Source organism: Ursus arctos, unplaced genomic scaffold, assembly GCF_023065955.2.
Source record: "Ursus arctos isolate Adak ecotype North America unplaced genomic scaffold, UrsArc2.0 scaffold_6, whole genome shotgun sequence".
Lineage (NCBI taxonomy): Eukaryota > Metazoa > Chordata > Mammalia > Carnivora > Ursidae > Ursus > Ursus arctos.
Window position 1 is genome coordinate 38,800,257 of NW_026623078.1, and position 21,311 is coordinate 38,821,567.

The 21,311-nt window shown below is 35.0% G+C and overlaps 1 protein-coding gene across 1 annotated transcript in view; it reads left to right on the forward strand.

Annotated features, from left to right (window-relative positions):
* The first annotated feature begins 8,648 nt into the window (after positions 1-8,648).
* The window catches only part of RALYL (RALY RNA binding protein like), a 331,636-nt gene continuing 318,973 nt past the window's right edge, over positions 8,649-21,311 (forward strand). Inside the window, exon 1 of the mRNA XM_026495820.2 lies at positions 8,649-8,919. Within this exon, the coding sequence (XP_026351605.2) occupies positions 8,664-8,919 (256 nt within the window). The 5' untranslated portion in view covers positions 8,649-8,663. The remainder of the gene's footprint in view (positions 8,920-21,311) is intronic.

Genomic DNA, 21,311 nt, shown 5'->3' on the forward strand with positions numbered 1-21,311 from the left:
GAACACATGCAATGCATTTCTTAGATTTATACCAATTCGTTCATATTCTAGAGAATATGAGTATACTTCAGGATAACTCCATGAAGTGAATACTTTTGAGTTATAACACCATATGGTTTTATCTCTTTGAATCTTTTTGTTTTTTTAACTTAAAATTGATAATTTTCCTTATTTGTAAAAATCACATTGGAATCTTACTAGTGATCAAATAGGCAATGCTTATGTGATCCCTGATATAACAGATCTAACACCAGTCACAATCTCTGTAATGGCTCAAAGAAAGTTTGTTTCATTTCCTGAAAACTCCAAACATAAGCAGGCTTTTATCCTTGGGTGATCTGAACTTCTATGGACTAAATAATGTCCCCTCAAAAATCATATGTTGAAGCCCTAACCCGTAATATGACGTTTTTTGAAGATGAAGTTTTGGGGGAGTAATTAGGTTTAGGTGAGGTCATGAAGGTACGGCTCCCATGATGGAGTCAGTATCCTCATAAGAAGAGGAAGAGAGGCAGAGCTGCTCTCTCTACCGTGTGAGGACATAGTGAGAAGGTGGCCTTCTCCAAGCCAGGAGGAAAGCTCCTACCAGAAACTGAATCAGTTGGCACTTTGATCTTAGACTTTTAGCCTTTAGAAGTGTGAAAAATAAATGTCTGCTGTCTAAACCACCCAGGCTATGGTATTTTGCTAGAGCAGCCCGAGTTGACTAATGCTTGAGGAAAGAAAGGAATTGTACTGATTATCTGTTTCCTATTTTACTCTTGATACTTGGCCTGGCCTAACCCGTGTTCTTTCAGATTGGTTATGATTTACACATGGATGTGTCTGTCCTCCCATGAACCAAGGTGATGGTCTCTTTAGACCATAACCCTCTGCCAAATAATGGTTGGATCTGCCGAACCTTGTTAAATGCTTTACAAGAGATGGCTTAACACTCAATCATTCCTCCTTATTTATAAAATTTGAATCATTTACTAATTTATATTTTCCAAAATAATTTTAATTCAGTTTAACACTGAAGTTGATTAATAGTTCAAGTTCTTAATTAAGTTTGAAATGCTGAATCATTAATATCCATTGATTTCCAGTTGTTAGAATAACCAATGCAAAATGATTACCTTTTTGTAACTACAGTTGTTACATTATTTATACCTATATATATTTATTTGTTTTTGCTCTCCTATCAACTACTAACTCTTAATCTCCAGATTAAAAATACTTATTTCTTTGTAGTAATCGTTCTATTCAAACATAATCACTGCTATTAGGATATTTTAGCTAACATTGTTTGCATTACAAATTTAATGCCATTTTTATTTTTATAGTAATTTTATTTTTTCTATTGCTTACAGTAATTTCATTAAATTTTTATGTTCTGCCTTGAACTATGGAATGAAATACTATCATTTGCCTAATTTTAAAAAACCTTCTATATTCCTCTAAGTGGCATTTTAAACCATTTTTCTTCCTAAAATATCTCATATTAATTTTCTGTGAAATTTATCATATCACCTTTATTACTAGCGAGTCCTTATTAAAAGCAAAGTATTTTATATCTTTAAATATTTTTACACACAAACTGTAGTTAAAAAGGAAAATGGCAACTGGGTTTCTTGGTTCTTACAGTGTGCTGTTGCCACAATATTACAGTCAGTGTCTGAGGTACATAGTTTAAACAAAAGTTTTATAAAGAATATGTTGATGCGACTATAATTAATATGTTTGCAAAACTTAATGAGTAGGAAATTTCACTTCTGCTCTGAATGTTATTCATAGTTGTTGTAACTGAATTGCAATATTGAGATAGAAGAACTGCTGAAAGGTCAAATATTTTAGTGTTTTTAATTTCTTTATAATCAACAGTTAAATTTTTAATAAACATTGAACACATACTATGTAACATTAATGTATTAAAGCATAATATGTAGACTTAATAAAGTGTGCTTTTAACAAAGGAAATCGGAATAATTTTTTATTGTATTTTTAAATAATAATGACTTTGGTGATATGCCTGGGAAGCTCCAAAGACTAATTCATTTTTTTTCTGAGTACAAGAGAATTATGCTGTTTCCATTATTAGTACCAGTCTAGCTAAGCTCATAAATTTCATTTACTTCATTTCAGAAATCAGAATATCCCTCTCTTATTTAGCTTATGGTCTGTTTGCCCCTTCTTCCTATTCAGCCTAATGAATCAGAAAATATTTTAAACATAGTACTTAGGGAGGAGCTGGAAGGCATCAAAAACACTTTGAGTGTCTTAAAACAGCCAATATAGATGAAAGTGGAAACGTGTTTAAACTTTCTAGAAAAGAGCTGAGGACTGATAACTAAATTAGAGGCTTTTTCTTTCCTGTTTGACCAAGGAATTTTAGTATTTGGAATTTATCCCATTAAATTTGTCATTGTTCGTCTGAGGTACTTTTGTGATCTGAAAAAATTGGAAACAAGCTAAATGCTCATCAAGAGAATGAAGAAAATGATGGTAGAGCTTATTAGTATGTGACTGTGTAAGTTATAGCCAATAAAATGATTTAACAGTAAAATAAAATGAGTATTGAAATAATAAGCAATGGCACTTGGTATGTAGATTATGATGACTTTTTTCCTAATTTACAATTCTTTTTCTCTAAGTACTGGAATGCAATGACAAAGAATATATACCAAAATTTTAACAGTAAATATCTTCAGGTTAGAATTACCTTTCCGCCCTTCAAGTGTATATATTTCCCTTCGTGTATACATATTCTGTAAAATATTTACTTTTAAAAAGCTACCTTTGGCTTAGTGCAGGAAGTAGTTTGTGATTTAAGAATTGAACATTCATTATAATTGATGTTTATGTTTATGAGTGATAGAGATATCACCACATATACTTGATTTTCCCATGGCAAATGGACACCTGAAGATTTTTCACAGGTGTTTATGAAGTTTATGAATTCTACTGAAGTATAGTCTGTCACTGCCATGGTAGATATGTTATGTCTTCCTAAATTGTGGATGGTTTTCTGAAGAATAAATTCAGACTTTTGGGGGTACATTCTTTTGGCTTATTTTGTCCAAGAGAAGATGCTTAAATACATTTGTTTATTCCAGTTCACTTTTTCCCTTTTTATAATTATAAATCTAAGCAGTTTTATACCAACGTTTTAAATGTAAAAAATATTCAAGTACATTTAGATGTGTTAAAAGTCTTTGGAAAACAACTGTCCTCTTGTGCGTGCTAAGAAATTAACTAACTATATACTCATTGAATTTTTGTAATATTCTTTAATGAGGAATTTAGATGTCTTCTGATTCAGGAAGTTTTCTCTGGTCTTCTCAACTGGATATGATCTCTTTCTTTCCAGAAATTACAACTTTAGTTTGTAAATCATGCAGCATTTGCAAGGTTTTACCGTATTATTATTGGACTTCCTTGAGTACTAGCTCTAGACTTTAGCAGATTATAACGTTTAGGACATGATATTTTTTTCTTATTCATTTTTGTATCTTTTTCATCTTTTCCCAGGTTTTTGAATATAGCATGTATTAGTATTCTTGGCTGACTTTCTTGACTACTTGGGTATTTCTTGTTTTTATTGTTATTTTTGTTGTTCGTTCTTTGTTCAGTATGAGTGTCTGAATAAATCTAAGTTTGGAACATCAGGACCATGAAATCAAAAGAAGAGTAGAATTTACTGCCGTGTTCATCTTGTCTGCTCCAAAAATATTTTCTCTATAGTAAATTTTAATGTTCTCTTTAATTAATAATTAATGTATCCCTCTTAGATTCAAGGGTAGAAATCTCCTTCGAAGACAGATCTTTAACTATTCTAAGCACATTCTTTATGATTTTATAGAGTATTGACCATCTTGGTGTGATATTTTCAGAATGAAAACCCTTCTCTTAAGTTAGTTGTCATATGGCAACTTTTTAAATTTTTACTTGTTTTTCTTCTGAAATATATCTAATACCATGATACTTTCTGTAAGTTTCTGGGACCAAAAGCATACTCCATAACACAAAAATAAACAAATTGCTTCTGATTTATAGATTAATCTCTATATTTTTAAAAGACCAGAGTCCTCTTAGCCTTTTTGGGTACAGAAACTCATTAAAATATTGCTTTAATTTTAACTAAGTAAAATTAAAAATTCAGTACCTCACTCATACTGGCAACATTTAAGCACCCAAAAGTCACATGGGGTTATTGACTATCATTTTGGATAGTGCAGGTATGGAATATTTCCATCTTTATAGAAAGTTCTGTGGGGCAGTAGTGGTTTATAGTTTATTGTTATTATACACAGCCTTCATAAACACTTAACACCAGCTCCATTCAAACTTCTAGCTTAAAAACAAAGAGGCAAGTTCTAGAATTAGTTGTGTTTTCACCAAAATATCCATTTTTCTCTTGTCATTTGCTTTGTAGCTATAACATCTCTTTGGCTGTTTTTACAATGTAAGCATTTTTCCAGTGCCTCAGAGCTTCTTGATTTTTCTTTTTATCAGTGGTTTTCAGCAATTTGATTATGATGTGTCTGGGTTTCTTATTGTTTATTCTGATTAGAATTCAATGAGATTCTTGGATCTGTGGAATGATATAATTTTCATCAAATTTGGGAGATAGTTAGCTATTGTACTTTTGAATATTTTTACCCCTGTGGGACTCCAGGTATATGTATGTTAAACAGCTTGGTACTATCATATAGCTTACTGAGACTCTGCTCTAGTTTTTTTTTCCTTAGTGTTTTATCTCTGTAATACATTTTGGATAGTCACTATTTCTACAACTTAAAATTCACAAATCTGTTTTTCTGCAGAGTCTTATCACTTGTAATATCCATTAAGTATATTTTTTTATTTTAGATCTAGTTTTCACCTGTAGACATTCCCTTTGATTCTTTTTTTATATCATTAATTTTACTCCTGGTTATGGGTCAGATTTTCTGATTCATGGGATCTCTAGGAATTTTTTATTTGGATGTTAAAGATTTTGTATTTTATGTTGTTGAGTGTCTGAGTTTCATTTTCTTAAAGAAGTATTGTGCTTTGCTCTGGTAGACATTTGGATTGTTTTTGGTTTAGTTTGATCATCTTGAGACTTGTTTTTAAGTTTTGTTAGGGTAGTGCCAGAGTATCTTTTACTGTAGGGATCATTTATCCCCATTACTAAGGTCTGACCCTTCTGACGTCTGAACGTATTGTTCGAGGGAGCCAGTTTGGACACTCCACTGTTGCTGGTAGGAACTTGAATGATTCTCAGCCTTTTATGGGTCTGGAAACTGACAGCTTTCCAATAACTTTTTAACTAACCTCATAGAACCTCAACTTTTTCAAGCATATTCTAGGAACAACATAGACTCAAAAAATCCCTAAGGCAACTAGAGTTGTCTATATAGCTCTCTTCTTCCTAGAAATCTGCCTCACAAATTCCTGCCTCCTCAGACTCCCTGAGCTCTTATTTCTACTGCCTTAACTCAGTAAGGTAGCTGTCTCTGCTTTCAGTGATACACATATGCATACACACACAAATACACACATGCCTCGGGTCTATGACCTGAAATATGTTTCTTTTCTCTGATATGTCATGGCTCTGCAATGCCTGCGGTTTAATGTCTGAGAACAGTTGTGTCATCTATGTTAGCCTGGTTTTCTAGTTTTTGAAGTCAGGGAGGTTAAAAACCCTGTTATTCTATCATGTCTGAAAGTGAAGTCCTTCAACTGATTGAAGACTTATGTAATAGGGAAGTACAAGCTAAATGTTATGCTATGAATTGAGACAATTTTGCAGAGAATGTTGAAATGTTAATGTACAACACTGTGACAAAACTCTATCATTATAAACACTGATAGAAACTGGCAAGTAATCTTGTGTGAGAGAGTAGACACATACAGACTTTAAGGTGATTAAGAATCAGTAAGTAGAGTCACACAATTGGCAATTTGGAGTTACAGCTTTGAGAATCATTTGTATAGAGTAAAAGCATACAGTCAGAGAGAGCACGTTGACATTTACAGTGAGAATTCTAGTATGGCTGCACCTTCATCTTAAATTTGACTTGGGGTCGGGGCGCCTGGGTGGGTTAAGCGTCTGCCTTCAGCTCAGGGTGTGATCCCAGAGTGCTGGGATCAAGCCCCACATCAGGCTCCTCGCTGGGCGCCTGCTTCTTCCTCTCCCACTCCCCCTGCCTGTGTTCCCTCCTCACTGGCTGTCTCTCTCTCTGTCAAATAAATAAATAAAATCTTAAAAAAAAATCTGTCTCAGATTTATTATCGAAGACAGATCACTGGGCTCTGTCAGCCATAGGTCTGACCCAATCTAACAGTTCTTGAGTTTACATTTTAACCAGTTTATCCCTCTTAAGGAAATAAAACAACAACCATAGTCATTGTTTATTACTGAAAGTAACTCTATTATATTTCTAAAAATATTTATTACATAAGAGCAAAAAGAAAATAATAGTATTTCTATGGATTACATTACTGATGTTGGCCTGAAGTGGTAAGAAAGAAAACTATTGATTCTGGAGCCCCCAAAATGGATCTTTAGTTTAGTTTTCCCTTTCAGTGTGATTAAAATACACTAAATTATATGAGGAAGCTAATCATTTGTTTAAAATACATATGTATATCTTGATTTTTCTTTTTTCAGTTGATTCTCAGACATTTGTCTTGAGGTATGCAATAGTTCAAATTGAAAAATAAAAAAAAAATTATCAGCTTTCCTTTCCTTTAACCCTAAGCTTGAATAATTCATAAAGCAACCACTTATGTCTAGCTAAACTGAAACAAAACAAGACAGCAACATAATCCTTGTTTTTAATGATGCCATACCATTACTTTTTATGGGATATCTAAATGTTTATAAACTCAACCTTCATTATAAAGAGTTATGTATAATGTTGACTATCTAATATTTAGTAAAATTTTAATAATCCAAGATGCGATCATTAACAACCTAGTTTGAAACATTTTTGTGTTATTTGGTTGCTCTTGATTTCAGAAGTAGCTGGTTTAAATGCACAGAGTAAAATTTGAAAACATATTCAATTTACATGCCTTTAAGATTTCTACTACTTTGGGACGCCTGGGTGGCTCAGATGGTTAAGCGTCTGCCTTTGGGTCAGGTCATGATCCCAGGGTCCTGGGATTGAGTCCGGCTCCCTGCTCAGTGGGAGCCTGCTTCTCCCTCTCCTTCTACTGCTACCCCTGCTATGTTCTCTCACTCTCTCTGTCAAATAAATAAAATATGTTTTAAAAAAAGATTTCTACCACTTTAATGCTCAACTTAGAGATATCATTTAAAAATATTTTTTTAAAAAGATGCATTTATTAATTGTTTTTATAACTATAAGGTTTTAAAAGAGATTGTTCATATAAAAGTATATATACATATACATATATATGTATATCACTGATAAAATGTATTAATTAGCTAATATTTAACAATGATCATCAATGTCAGAGATTGTATCCTTGTTGAAATTTTAGTTTCACCATATTGGTTTTTTAAAAGTGGTAGTCACCTTAGAAGAAAATGCCTGGCCAGAAAGACAGGAAAGAAAAGGAAGAAAGGAAAAAAAGAAGGCAAGGCAAGGAAGAGAGAGAGAGAAAGTGAGAAAGAAAGAAAGAAAGAGAGAGAGAGAGAGAGAGAGAGAAAGAAAGAAAGAAAGAAAGAAAGAAAGAAAGAAAGAAAGAAGAACAAAGGAACAAAGGAACAAAGGAAGGAAGGAGAAAGAGGGAGAGAAAGAAAAAAAGGAAAAATGTGCTTAATAAATATTGTTGAATAAACAAATGAATGAATAAATTTTTGAAAACTTATAAAAATAAATCTGTAAGTGCTGGAGTACTTAGAAATAAAAGTTTCATTGAGTTTAATTAAGCACAATTAAATACTCTGCCAAGCTCAGAAAACAGTTTTTAGAAATACTGGCAGTCCTTAGGCAACATAGGAGCTGTTAGTTAAATGAATTAAAAATGAGTTTGAGAATAGAAATTTCAACACAGATACCCAGTCTGCTAATTTGATGATCATTGATGAAAACTAGCTACACATGCTGCCTTTTTTTAAAACCAATATATGATATTGGTTCCTTTAAAGAGAATGTACAGAATTAACTCTGATTAAATCCCTTACTTACACAATTATGTTTTTCTTATGTTAAATTTTTAAATTAATTTTTAAACCTTTTTTCTCTTCTACAGCATTTAGTGGAAAGTATTGTTAGCTTCTGATAGAAAGGTTCTGATAATGAAATATCCAGTGTATGTACCTTTTACAGAAAATGTAGAGCTAAAAATGCATGTGCTCAACAATATAAGGTGGCTTATTCCTCAAACTTGCTCCTGAAAAATTGATAGACTTAAAAATAAAAACAACTACAAAAGGTTTAGTTATTAGGCAAGGCTGAATTTGGGATAAATAAATCAGGAATTCATTTATAACTACTATATGTTAAGTGTTTCTCAGTGTTTTCTTACTGCATTTTGTAATGCAGTGTTCACCTTTTATATTACTAAATTCTCTTCTCAAGAAAGTCAGTAGTGATTAAGGATTTGAGGTTGCCTGGTACACTGTTGAAAAATGTTAAAAACCAGTAGTATCCATTCAATCTAATTATTTTCCTTTTGAATATTTTTGTTTGTTTGTTTAAGGATTAAAACAAGGTGAGCCAACCATGACTGGCAAAACACAGACCAGCAATGTCACCAATAAGAATGACCCCAAGTCCATCAACTCCCGTGTTTTCATCGGCAATCTAAATACAGCCATTGTCAAGAAAGTTGACATTGAAGCCATTTTCTCAAAGTATGGAAAAATAGTTGGATGCTCAGTTCACAAAGGTTATGCATTTGTACAGTACATGAGTGAGCGACATGCCAGAGCTGCAGTGGCTGGAGAAAATGCCAGGATCATTGCCGGCCAACCACTTGGTAAGTCATGTTCCCTGATGGTTTTCACGTTAGTGCTCTAGTCTTTGCACGTATCTGCATATGGTTTTACTGTTACAAAGCAGTACTACCATAATATCTATCTCGTATTTAACACATTATGGTGTTTGCATATTTGTAATTTATATTATTTTCATGTTTTCATATTGGTTTACATGTTTCTTATTTCCTCTGCCAATTTACAGACTTGAGATCAAGTCTGCTTTGTAGGATTGTTACCTCCATCAAGGCTAACAGGGGCAGGCAAATAAAAAATATGCATCATATTTAACTTTATTTGACTTGAAATGGTATCTATCTTCCAGGAAACACTATGCTAAGCAAAAAAATAAATAAATAAATAACTCTGCCTTTTGTACTTACAGCATTTTCTCTGAGGGCTAACATATTTTCATAACTTCCTGTTTTTATTATTTGAAGAGAAGGGATAGAAAATAGCAAAAAAAAGTCAATGGAGAACTGGAAAAGGAATATAACCCACTCTTTCTTATCTAGTCCAGAATCTTGTACTTCGTGCCTGTTCAATCATGTGTGATGATCAAATTTTTGTCTAATGTCCAAGGAATATATAGGTTTTTTTCAAAGGAGAGAAAAGAATATAGTCTGAAGTAAAATGTAAATAGGAGGAAATACTTTGTAGTAAATATGTAAATTAAAAAATAAAAATTAGTCTATTTTTCTGCATTAGAAAAAAATCATAATTACTACATCAGTGATTCCTTAATGTATATCTCTTATCCTGTCCAGATTCATATTTTATTAATTTTTTTAAATTTTTTATTATGTTATGTTAGTCACCATACAGTACATCATTAGTTTTTGATGTAGTGTTCCATGATTCATTGTTCAGATTCATATTTTAAATTGATTATACAATATCTTCTCTCAGCGCTATACGCCCAGAACAAAACCCTTGATTTTTCACACCCTCAACTTCCTTCGTTCCCACACTTCTCCATCACAGTCACTGGAACCCTCACTATATCTAATTTTTCAAACAAAAACTGAGGTGCCAACTCTGATTCTTCTGTTCTCACCACACTCCAAATATAATCCTTCATCAAGTTTCTTGCCTTCGATATATCCCAGACACTATCACAATCACCTGTCAGATATGTACCATCCTGGCCACCATTATATCTCAGCTCTATAGACTGCTGAAAGAGCCACTTAACTGGTCTGCCTCTTTTCACTCTGGCCAGTGTCCCTTTAAAAACATAAATGTGATGATGTCATTAACATGCTCTTAAAACTCTATTGCTCTTCCATCTTACCCAGGGTAAGATTTCTGTCCTATACTGTACCTCCAAAGCTTCATCATCAACTGCATCTCCTCTCTGCCTTCATGTACCACGTCAGTAGTGCTGGCCATCTTGATATGCCTCAGATGTTCCAAGATTGTTCCTACCTCAGAGGCTTTGGACTTGCTATTCCTTCTGCTCAGAAGACAGGTCTTTGCTCATTTATTGCTTCCTGCTTGATTGTGTGCTGTACTCAAATTTTCCTTCCCTGGAGAGGCTTTTCCTGACCAACTTATCTAAAATTGAAGAGTCTTCTGCCCTCTTGCCTACATTGTCTATTCCGTTGCTGTATTTTATGTAGTTTTTTCATAGACCTCATCAGTATCTGGGATTACAAATTTATGATGTACCTCTATTATGTCCACAGACATAAAGATGAAGGAGAATATAAAGAAACAAGCTAAAAGCATTAGACAAATCAAGTTAGAAGAGTGTTAAGAACATTGTATTATTAAGCCACATAACATAGTTATGAAAAATGTTGGGGAAGGCATAGAATTCAATAAAACAAGAGTGAAGTCTGAGATGATAGTCTTCAGGGGAAAAAAAAGTTTTACGTAAGTGCTTGCTACAGACCCACAAATAATCACTTACATATAGGAATATAGTTTTTATTTACCTTTCTCTAATTCATTTTTTTGTATTTTAAAGGAAGGTAAAGCTTTCCAATAGACATTGGTAAGGGTTTTTTATTTGTTTTTCTTTATTTCACTAATGTCTCCATTCTGCTTATTTACCTTGAAATGGGAATTTTCTGACAATTTTTGTTTTTCTTTCTAAGTTGAAATTCTTATTTCAAGGCCACATTCGAGCCAATGTCAGAGAAATACCCATTTATTGCCTGTATCCTGACTGTTATGAAACTAGTACATACATGTAGAAATATTTTAATCATTATTTTTAAAAAATTAATTATCAATATAAGGTCAATTAAAAGTCCAATTCACTTAGTAATGAACCTTTTTTTTTAAAGTAATCTCTACACCCAGCATAGGGCTCCAGCTGACAACCCTGAGATCAATAGTTGTACACTCTACACTTAGTAATGAACTATAGTTAATTTTCCAGAATCCCATTTCCTACCACTGCTCAGGTGATTACTCTCCTATTGAGAAGAATGCAATGGATAAGAAGAACATCAATACTAAAAATTTTGTGGCTAACTTAGAAAAACCCAAGGAAAAAAAAATGATGACACCAAATCACTATGCTTTGAGAGTCACAGAATTAAATTGTGTTTCTAATAAGATGTCATTTCTCATTTTTAGTCGTTTGTCTCAGAGCCCCTCTTAGTTGTGTTCTCAGGTTAATCTCTGGAGCATATATCTTGATCAGCCATAATCACCCTTTCTGCCTGAATCCAAGTTAAAGACTTTATTCTTTCAGTTGAAATCTAGTCTTTCACACTACTTGTGTCTAAGCTGAATATCTTTTCATACAAAGCAAGTGCTTTATAATGGTTAATAACTTTGCTTTTCAGGTCGAATGTCTCAATGTACCCACCTTTTCTAAAACCATATTGCTAGAAATTCAGGCACGTCTTCCAGTTGTTCCTTATAAGAGAGCAGGTTTCCCAATCAAGTCCTGAAGAAGACTCAGTCTTCCAGGAGGTCTATCCATTTCTGACGTTAAATATTGTACCTTTATTTTTAGTGACAAGGCAAAACTTAGGTTTAGGTAGTCACTTAAATCGCTTGCTTCTCGAATTTTTTGACTCTTAAATAAATGCTTTATGATTTGGAGGCCCCACCAAGCCCCACAAGCCCTTAAATTGAGGTGAATTGTTTATGGATCAAATAATAGACCTCCGCCATATGAAATTGGTATTAGCTTCATGTACCATAACTTGTACAAGCATTCTTCTTTCTGTTAGAATGAGAAGAAAATTAATAGTGATGAAGCCTTGCACTGGGCTAGTACTTTACCTGTATTATCTTATTTCATCTTGATACATAATTAAATATCTTCTTCTAAATAGAAATGATCTTTTCATACCACTATGTGTTTAAAACTCTTTATGAACAATTTAGAGATTAAACATCAGTAGTACCAGAAAAAAATTAAACATTCTATAGAATAGGTGAGTTCTTACAGTTCTATGGAGGCTTTAAATATATCCTTAAACTAAGAATAGGCTATGAATATGATGAAACCCAGCATTTAATAAATGGAAATATGAGTGGCTATTTTGACACTGAAAGATTTTAACTTGGAAAGCAGTGCATTGAATTGTATTTTACTGAAAAAATAATCCATCTGCAGTTTGATGGATTGATTAGTGTGATAAAAAACTGGAAATGGGACATGTGGTGGGAAACTACCAAAAGAGGAATGGAAATTATGGAAATGAAGAGGGAAAAATGAGGAAAAGTAGGTAGGATCACTAAGGTTAAATAACTAGTTGGCACAATGGGTGAGACAGAGACAGAGAGAAGAATCAAGAATAATTCCTATGTTCGGGTTGAGGATGGAAAGTGATTTCCTAAGGGAAATGTTTTTGTGTAAGACGGTGAGTGCAGGACTGAATAGATGTGTTAAGGGCATGCCTGCAGCTATGGAGGTATATGTATCTAGTAGGACCTTGGGTATCAGGTCCAAACTAAGAGGAGAGATTTGGACTGAGTAATTTGTATTTCATTAGCATAGGTAGTGTTGAAGCTATAGAAATGGATAAGCTGACCCAAGGAAAACATATAAAGTCAAAAGACTACAGGCTTAAAATGGATCTATGGAGAAAACTTTGGATCAGTAAAAAAAAGGACCTTTCTGATAAGTCCTCTGAAAAGTTAAGTCTAAAGTATTTTCTACAAAGCTACTTCATCCCTCAGCTCTATGCTGCAGTTGACCATGACCTTCCTGAACTTCCTGTATTGGATGACTACTTTCTCAGCTGCAGAGTAATCAAGTCAATTCCTTTAAACTGCTACTGATTTCCAAATTTCCAAGGCCATATATGCAAATACTCTTATTGATTCTAATATTTAAAACTCTCATTTATGAGAGCTTAAGCACCTTATCTTTAATGCTTAAGTTTCTTACCATATTAATGTCTTCTATACCCAAGGCCATCTGCCCAGTTGAGTAGCAGGGAAAACTTTATCTGCCTTGCCAGGTTTCATTGTATGTCTTTAATAACACCACTGGCAAAAATAGAAATGTTCCTCAGACCAAATGCAAGTCAACCATTATAGTCCAGGGAGGATGATTTTACCCACTTAGCTATGTTAGTACAACTGAAATTTAAGACCAATAATTCCATATATCTGTATTATAAAACATTCTGTGTCTTTTGGAGAAAACATCTTTCACCATGAAATTGCCATCAAATTCTGAGTTGAAAATTCAAATAGTGTATATTTTGTATTCTTTTCAAATTCATATAAAATGAGAAATTATTTTAAAAGTTGCTGAATCCTACCCAAAAATTACAGTGCATAGAATAACTAGGGGAGCTCAGAAGTTGGAGCTCTAAGTACTGGGACTCTAACCTGGATTTTGAAAGTAGTTTACAGTCTAAAGTCTTGATTAACTTTCCTCTCTCCGATTTTTTTATTCTTACTTTGTTGGCAGAGAGTCCTAAATTCCATACCATAACAAGGTAAAAGATGCCTTGAATTAGTTCAGTGGTCCATCCATTTTATCAACATGTTCATGAACCCAACATATGTTTTATTGAATGCAAAGTTTGTTTCCCGAGGTTATTTCCCTTAAAAGCAGATAGCACAAAAACAAATAAGTAAGATGGTATTTTTTCCTTGGGTTTAGAGTTTTATATACTTACTACTCCAGAGCAATTAAAAAAATGAACAGGGGCGCCTGGGTGGCACAGCGGTTAAGCGTCTGCCTTCGGCTCAGGGCGTGATCCCGGCGTTATGGGATCGAGCCCCACATCAGGCTCCTCCGCTATGAGCCTGCTTCTTCCTCTCCCACTCCCCCTGCTTGTGTTCCCTTTCTCGCTGGCTGTCTCTATCTCTGTCGAATAAATAAATAAAATCTTTAAGAAAAAAATGAACAAATATGCTTAATTCCTCAAACTACAGAAAATGTCTCCAGCCCTCCTCCTCCTCCTTCTTCTTCTTCTCCTTCTCCTTCTTCTTCTTCTCCTCCTCCTTCTTCTTCTTCTCCTTCTCCTTCTTCTTCTTCTCCTCCTCCTTCTTCTTCTCCTTCTCCTCCTCCCCCTCCCCCTCCCCCTCCCCCTCCCCCTCCCCCTCCCCCTCCCCCTCCCCCTCCTCCTCCTCCTCCTCCTCCTCCTCCTCCTCCTCCTCCTCCTCCTCCTCCTCCTTCTTCTTCTTCTTCTTCTTCTTCTTCTTCTTCTTCTTCTTCTTCTTCTTCATCTTCTTCTTCTCCCTCTTTGTAATCTATGATCAAGGTATGTCCCAGACCTAATCGTGAAGTCAACATGTTTCCTTCCTCTCCTATTTCCTTCCTCTCCCATTTCTCCCATTTCTGAGTAAGTTAACTCGTGCAGACTTTGGTGCTGTGTGACCCCATGCCAGGTTCTGTCCCCAGGCTGTGACACATGTTTCAAAAACAGCCCTCTCTTCTTTTCTCCACTGATGTCTCTTCATTCCCAGGTCACAGTTGGCTTTCTGAGGATATTTAGCTGATAAATACCCTTAACCAATGTTTGGAGCTATGATAATTGAACACATTAAAGGATTTCAAATAAATGAACTGGGTGGAGGATGGATTGTTGGTATTGCTGCCTTCCAAAAACTAATCACAGCATACCCTGTGGGTGTTGTACAGAAAAGGAAACTTCCATGACTTAACTTAGTTGATTTTATATGTGTTCAGTTTTTCCACACATCTTTTGCACCACGTTATAAAGAGGATATCCCTTTTTTTATCCCTGGCTTCGTGCCTTTGATACGTAATGGAGGATTTCTAAGCCTTCTGTGGCAAAAAACAATTGATTCCATTTCGGCTCACATTAGTTGGGATTCTTTAAAAAAAATCAGAATCCAGCTGTGAAATTATTCTGACTAATTTTTCTATAAGGTAAAGCTCTTTGTAAAAATGTATCTCAGTTTGGTTAGTCAATAAAATTTAAGTTTTAAAAGGCAAAATACTAGGGGTGCCTGGGTGGCTCAGTCATTAAGCATCTGCCTTTGGCTCAGGGCGTGATCCCGGCAGTCTGGGATCAAGCCCCACATCAGGCTCCTCGGCTGGGAGCCTGCTTCTTCCTCTCCCACTCCCCCTGCTTGTGTTCCCTCTCTCACTGGCTGTCTCTATCTCTGTCAAATAAATAAATAAAATATTTATAATAAATAAATAAATAAATAAATAAATAAATAAATAAAAATAAAAGGCAAAATACCAATATATCCTCTCCATTGAATTTGGATTTTAAGTTGTTAATATTGGAAATATTTGTTACATTTTTAAATATAAATTTAGTCATTAGAGCTTTTCCCTCAAACTCATTATGCGAAAGGTGAAACAAACTTTTTAAATGCTTAACATTGACAATTTTTATATGCGAGGTCATGCATAAAGTGTCCTTTTGTACTAAAATATCATGCAGAGGTTGGAGACTACGTCTAGATCAGTGCAAATTCCTACTGATTACACTGGCTTGATTACACGCATGCTATAAATAAACATTTGTGAAGTGTTTTTTATTTTTGGATTATTTCACTCTTATGAGATCTGTAAAAAAAAACACAATAATATATGAACTTAAGAAGTCACTTATTAATAGTAGGAGGCACCCAAAACGAAAACATAATTTATCTATAGAAATCATTCTCGCTTTGAAACCTGAATACAGGTCCCTGTTGTTGAGGAGCAGAGTCTAGCTTAGAAAAAGAAGATGTAAAATAGAGAATTAAATTAATTTCCTTACATTATAAATGTCTTGCAAATGCGGAAGGAATTCAAAGAAGGACCATGATGAACAGATTGTTAGTTTTAAAAGATGTCTGGTGGATATTCTTAATCCTGATCATGAAGAAAGTAATGGAAATGCAATGGTAGAAAGGAGAATACTGGAGAGCCATCCCGAGTAAGAGGAAAGAAGTAAAACAGACAAATGCTTTTAACAATTTATGAAGCATGTCTTAGGAGTAATGGATTTCAAATGTGTTTTTATCCTCAGCTACCATTTTGCATCCAAAGTGATCTTTTCAAAATACAAATCTAATGATGTCACCTTCTGTTAAAAACTTTCATTGATTTCTCATTGTTTTCAGAAAAAAAGACAGACCCTTGCTATGGCCTGAAAGTTTCTATGTGATTTGTTTCTGACTCATCTGCAGACTTATGTCACTACCCTCTCAGCCTTGTTCCATGCTCATCTGAATTGACTTCTGTCAATTCTTTGAGCAAATCATCTTCTTTCCTTCCCTTGGACCTTTGCACATGCTGTTTGCAGGAATGTTCTTCCCTACTAAGCTCCCCACCACCTTACCTTACTTCCTCACTTCTCCACTCCCTTCACTTGATTACTCATCCTTCAGATCTCAGATCAAATATCACTACTTTAAGGAAACCTACTTTGATCCCTCAAACATAGTTGGAATGTTTTACTTCTCTTTCTAACACATATCTCCTTTTCAATTTTGTCTTTATATTTACTATTTTGTAACTGGTTTTTGTTTCTACTTCCTCTAGGCAAAGTTCCTTGATACCATTGACTGTATTTTTTCATATTAATCTTTTTAGCACCAACTAGAGTATCGATACTTCCATGGCAGATGGCTCATAGGCTGGAAGGGAAGTTGGATGGTTGGAGAAACAGCTGGGTTTCATTAAGGGCTTTTTCCTCCCATTGAAAGAGCAATACAAAGAAATGGAGTTGGACAGGAAGGAGGAGAAGAAGGAAGTGGAAGGGGAGGAGGAGGATAAAGAAGGAGAAGGTGCAGTTACAAGTTTCCTGGAAAGCCAGTAGTTACAGTTTGGGGCTTCTCTAAAGAGAGGCACTGTGTGGTCTTTTTGTAAGGAAACTAGGTATTCATTCTCTCTAAACTCAGACACCCTAGAAGTAGTTATTCAATAGGCTAGGCTTAATTTTCTATCTAAATATAGTCTAGTCTTTAATAAACATAAAATATTAACATATATATTTTGTTCAAAGGTTATAGTAAATGATATATTGGTTAAAAGAGGGATTTTATTTGTGGAAAACTACAGTCCTTAAAATGGCATGCTCTCATAGTTTTGTCTTATTAATAGTTAAATATTTGCCTCGTACCTCAAAGCTCTTTCAAGCACAGATCCTCTTCTTTCATTCTCAGAACAGCACTGCGAGGTAAGTAAGCTGAGTATTTATGCCTGTTCTGCTGGCTAGGAACTGAGGCTCAAAGAAATTAACTTGCATTAAATCACACAAGTGGTGGTGTAGTATATCAAGCTCAACATGTTCTGATCCTAATTATTTTTACTATTTATTCTTGCCAGCAATTCTTTTCATATCAATATCAGTAGAGTGACTGTACACTTTACCGTCTAAACCAAGGTGCTTCTGAGAGTGAGAAGAGGTGCTATTAACGATTATTCTGTCAAATCAGGTGTAAACCAGGATGATCTGGGGCAAACTTGAATGTAAGTTCGTTATGATCTATGCATTTGTACTTAAAGTAAACTCGTCGACTTACCTTGATCTTTCTCATAGGTCAAATATTGCATAGTATATTAGTTAAAGAATGCCAGCCTCTGTATCAGATAAACCCTGACATTTGAGTAGTTAATATAATAGAAATTTATTTCCTCCTCACATAAAATATAGTCAGTACCCTGGAGAAGAGATGGGCTGGTTTGGCGGGGAGGCTCTGTTCTCCTCTTTCATCCAGGGACCAGGCAGTGGGAAGTTCTGAGATCTTTTCTCTAGTAGCTACCAGGGGCCTAGAAAGAAATCCACTCGGCAGACAGGTGAAAAAGAGAGGGGTGATGAGACTCTGGCAGTTTTGTAGCTCGAGCCTGAAAGCGGTGCCCCTCTGATCTGCTTACATGCCACGGACATAACCAGATGCAGGTAGGGCTGGGCAGCTATTCCCACCAGCAACCGTGTAAGCAGGTTGTCATCTTTAGTGAGCAGTGAGCGTCTTTGCCACATGTAGCTGAGTAACTTGAAGAAGTTAATCACTAAGAATCCATTTCGGTAAAATAGAAATAGTAGGGCTTAGTTCAGACTGTAATACAGAACTTCTGTGTTTGTAAAGTGCTTGAAACATTGCCTGCATGTAGTATATACCTTGTGGTAAAAATTTGTACATAGAGATCACAGCCTGCAATACTAGGAGGAATCCTCTTCTTTTTCTGGGTGTAAGATTCTGAACAGATTTTGAATATGTGGTGCAGACAGACCATAATGGTAGAGTGAGTAATTGCTGAGAAGAAGAAATTAGTTAAAGTGATATATAGGTGGGATGAGAGATGACTCTAGGGAAGGAGAAATTTAAAATCAGTGTTAGGAGAAACTTAAAATCAGTGTTAAAAGGATGGACAGGTATAGAAAAATAATTCCAGGTGGATGAAACATTATACCTGGAGTTCTAATTTGGGCAGAAGTGAATGATCTACCTTGTGGATGAAGAAGTGGGTTCATGGAGAAGATAGCAAGAGGTAAGATTGATGTCAGGCTGTGAAGGGTTTTGAATGTCGTACTAATGAACCCAAGTGTATAGAAATACAATATTGTGTTCAGTGTAATGAAGATTGGCTTCAAAATGATATCTGTTATTTGTTAACTATTATTTAACTTGCTGTTGCTCGTCGTTTCTTTCTTTCTTTCTTTCTTTCTTTCTTTCTTTCTTTCTTTCTTTCTTTCTTTCTTTCTTCTTTCTTCTTAGAAGGGGGAGGGGCACAGGGAGAGGGAGAGAGAGAATCTTAAGCAGACTCTATGCCCAGTATGCAGCCCGCCTTGTGGCTTGATCTCACAACCCTGAGATCATGACCTCAGCCAAAATCAAGAGTTGGATGCCCAACCTACTGAGCCACCTAGGAGCCCCTTGCTGTTTTCACATTTTAATTATGCAGCACGCTATTTAATATACACCTTAGTTTCCTCTCACTGTTGAGCTGTTCAGTCACTTCTTCACTTACTTCTCAATTATTAATTTTCTATTCTAGCCAGGACATTGCATTGGGTGAGGTCTTCTGGGAATAAAAATTACACTCAGAGTTAGTGCAGTTGTTAAAAGCTATTTGCTGAATATTTTATACTTACTTTTCATTGTTATAATTATCTGTCATTAGGTAAAATGGTGCCTGTATTTTGCACTTTCTGGTGAACTGTGTATGGCAGTGTATGTCTTTAGAACAGTGTTTCCTAATCTTGGCGGTGTTGAAACTTTAGGCCTTTATTTTGAGAGTCAGTTCTTGGAATTGTAGGATGTTTAGCAGCATCCCTACTTCTTTCCACCTACCAGATGCCAGTAGCCCCCCTTTTAGTAGTGACAAATGAAAATGTGTCCAGATACTATCAAATGTCCTCTGAGGGCCAAAATCACTACTGGTTAAGAATCACTACTTTAGAGCAATTATAACAAAATAAACTGCATTGATTCAGAAATGTTATATTGTAATAGTTTTAACCAAAGTACACTATATGAAAATAGTGGCTTGAATTATTTTGAAAATAACTCATAATGTGTAAAAGAATAGATCTTTTCCGGTTGTCCAGAAAACAAAACTCAGTATGTACCTTTCATAGCAATTATAATAATGTGTTTATGACTGTAGCTTACCATTTATATCACCAGTTTGTTTTAATACTTTTTTTAATGTTTTTTTATTATATTATGTTAGTCACCATACAGTACATCCCCGGTTTCTGATGTAAAGTTCGATGATTCATTAGTTGTGTATAACACCCAGTGCACCATGCAATACGTGCCCTCCTTACCACCCATCACCAGTCTGTCCCATTCCCCCACCCCCCCTCACCTCTGAAGCCCTCAGTTTATTTCTCATAGTCCATAGTCTCTCATGCTTCATTCCCCCTTCTGATTAGCCCCCTTTCTTTTTCCCTTTCTTCCCCTACCGATCTTCCTAGTTCTTATGTTTCATAGATGAGAGAAACCATATGATAATTGTCTTTCTCTGCTTGACTTACTTCACTTAGCATTATCTCCTCCAGTGCCGTCCATGTTGCAGCAAATGTTGAGAACTCGTTCTTTCTGATAGCCGAGTAATATTCCATTGTATATATGGACCACAACTTCTTAATCCAGTCATCTGTTGAAGGGCATCTCGGTTCCTTCCACGATTTAGCTATTGTGGACAATGCTGCTATGAACATTGGGGTGCATATAGCCCTTCTCTTCACTATATCTGTATCCTTGGGGTAAATACCCAGTAGTGCAATGGCTGGGTCATAGGGTAGCTCAATTTTTAACTTTTTAAGGGACTTCCACACTGTTTTCCAGAGTGGCTGTACCAATTTGCATTCCAACAACAATGTAGGAGGGATCCCCTTTCTCCACATCTTCTCCAGAAATTGTTGTTTCTTGCCTTGTCAATTTTTCCCATTCTAACTGTCATAAGGTGGTATCTTAGTGTGGTTTTGATTTGAATTTCCCTGATGGCTAATGATTTTGAACATTTTTTCATGTGTCTGTTAGCCATTTGTATGTCATCATTGGAAAAGTGTCTGTTCATATCTTCTGCCCATTTTATGATTTATTTGTTTCTTGCGTATTGATCCTTAAAAACACACACACCAGAAAAAAATCGATCTCTCTGTATAGTTGACATGTTATGTGTTTACTTATTTCAAACAACAACAACAACAACAACGAAAAGACTGTTTTTCTTAAAGTCCTTTCTCTTCACATCTTGAATATAATGCCTTTTAGAGATGTGATTTTTTTTTGTTAAATCCTTTCATTCAGACATTTCAGATCACCACTAGAAATTATGAAGAAAAAGAAAGCCTTGTAAAGGTGTTAAGTGAAAAATACTCAGTTCTGAGACTACTCAGATGCTCAGGATGATGTTCAAATATTTATTATTTAACAGTACCACTAAAAGCTTGTTAAAACAAAGAAAGTAAGATTGCCGTATTCCTAGTTGATGTTTCTCTAACAGATACATTAGTTCTACCACTCTATCCGTTCTCCTTCGTTTTGG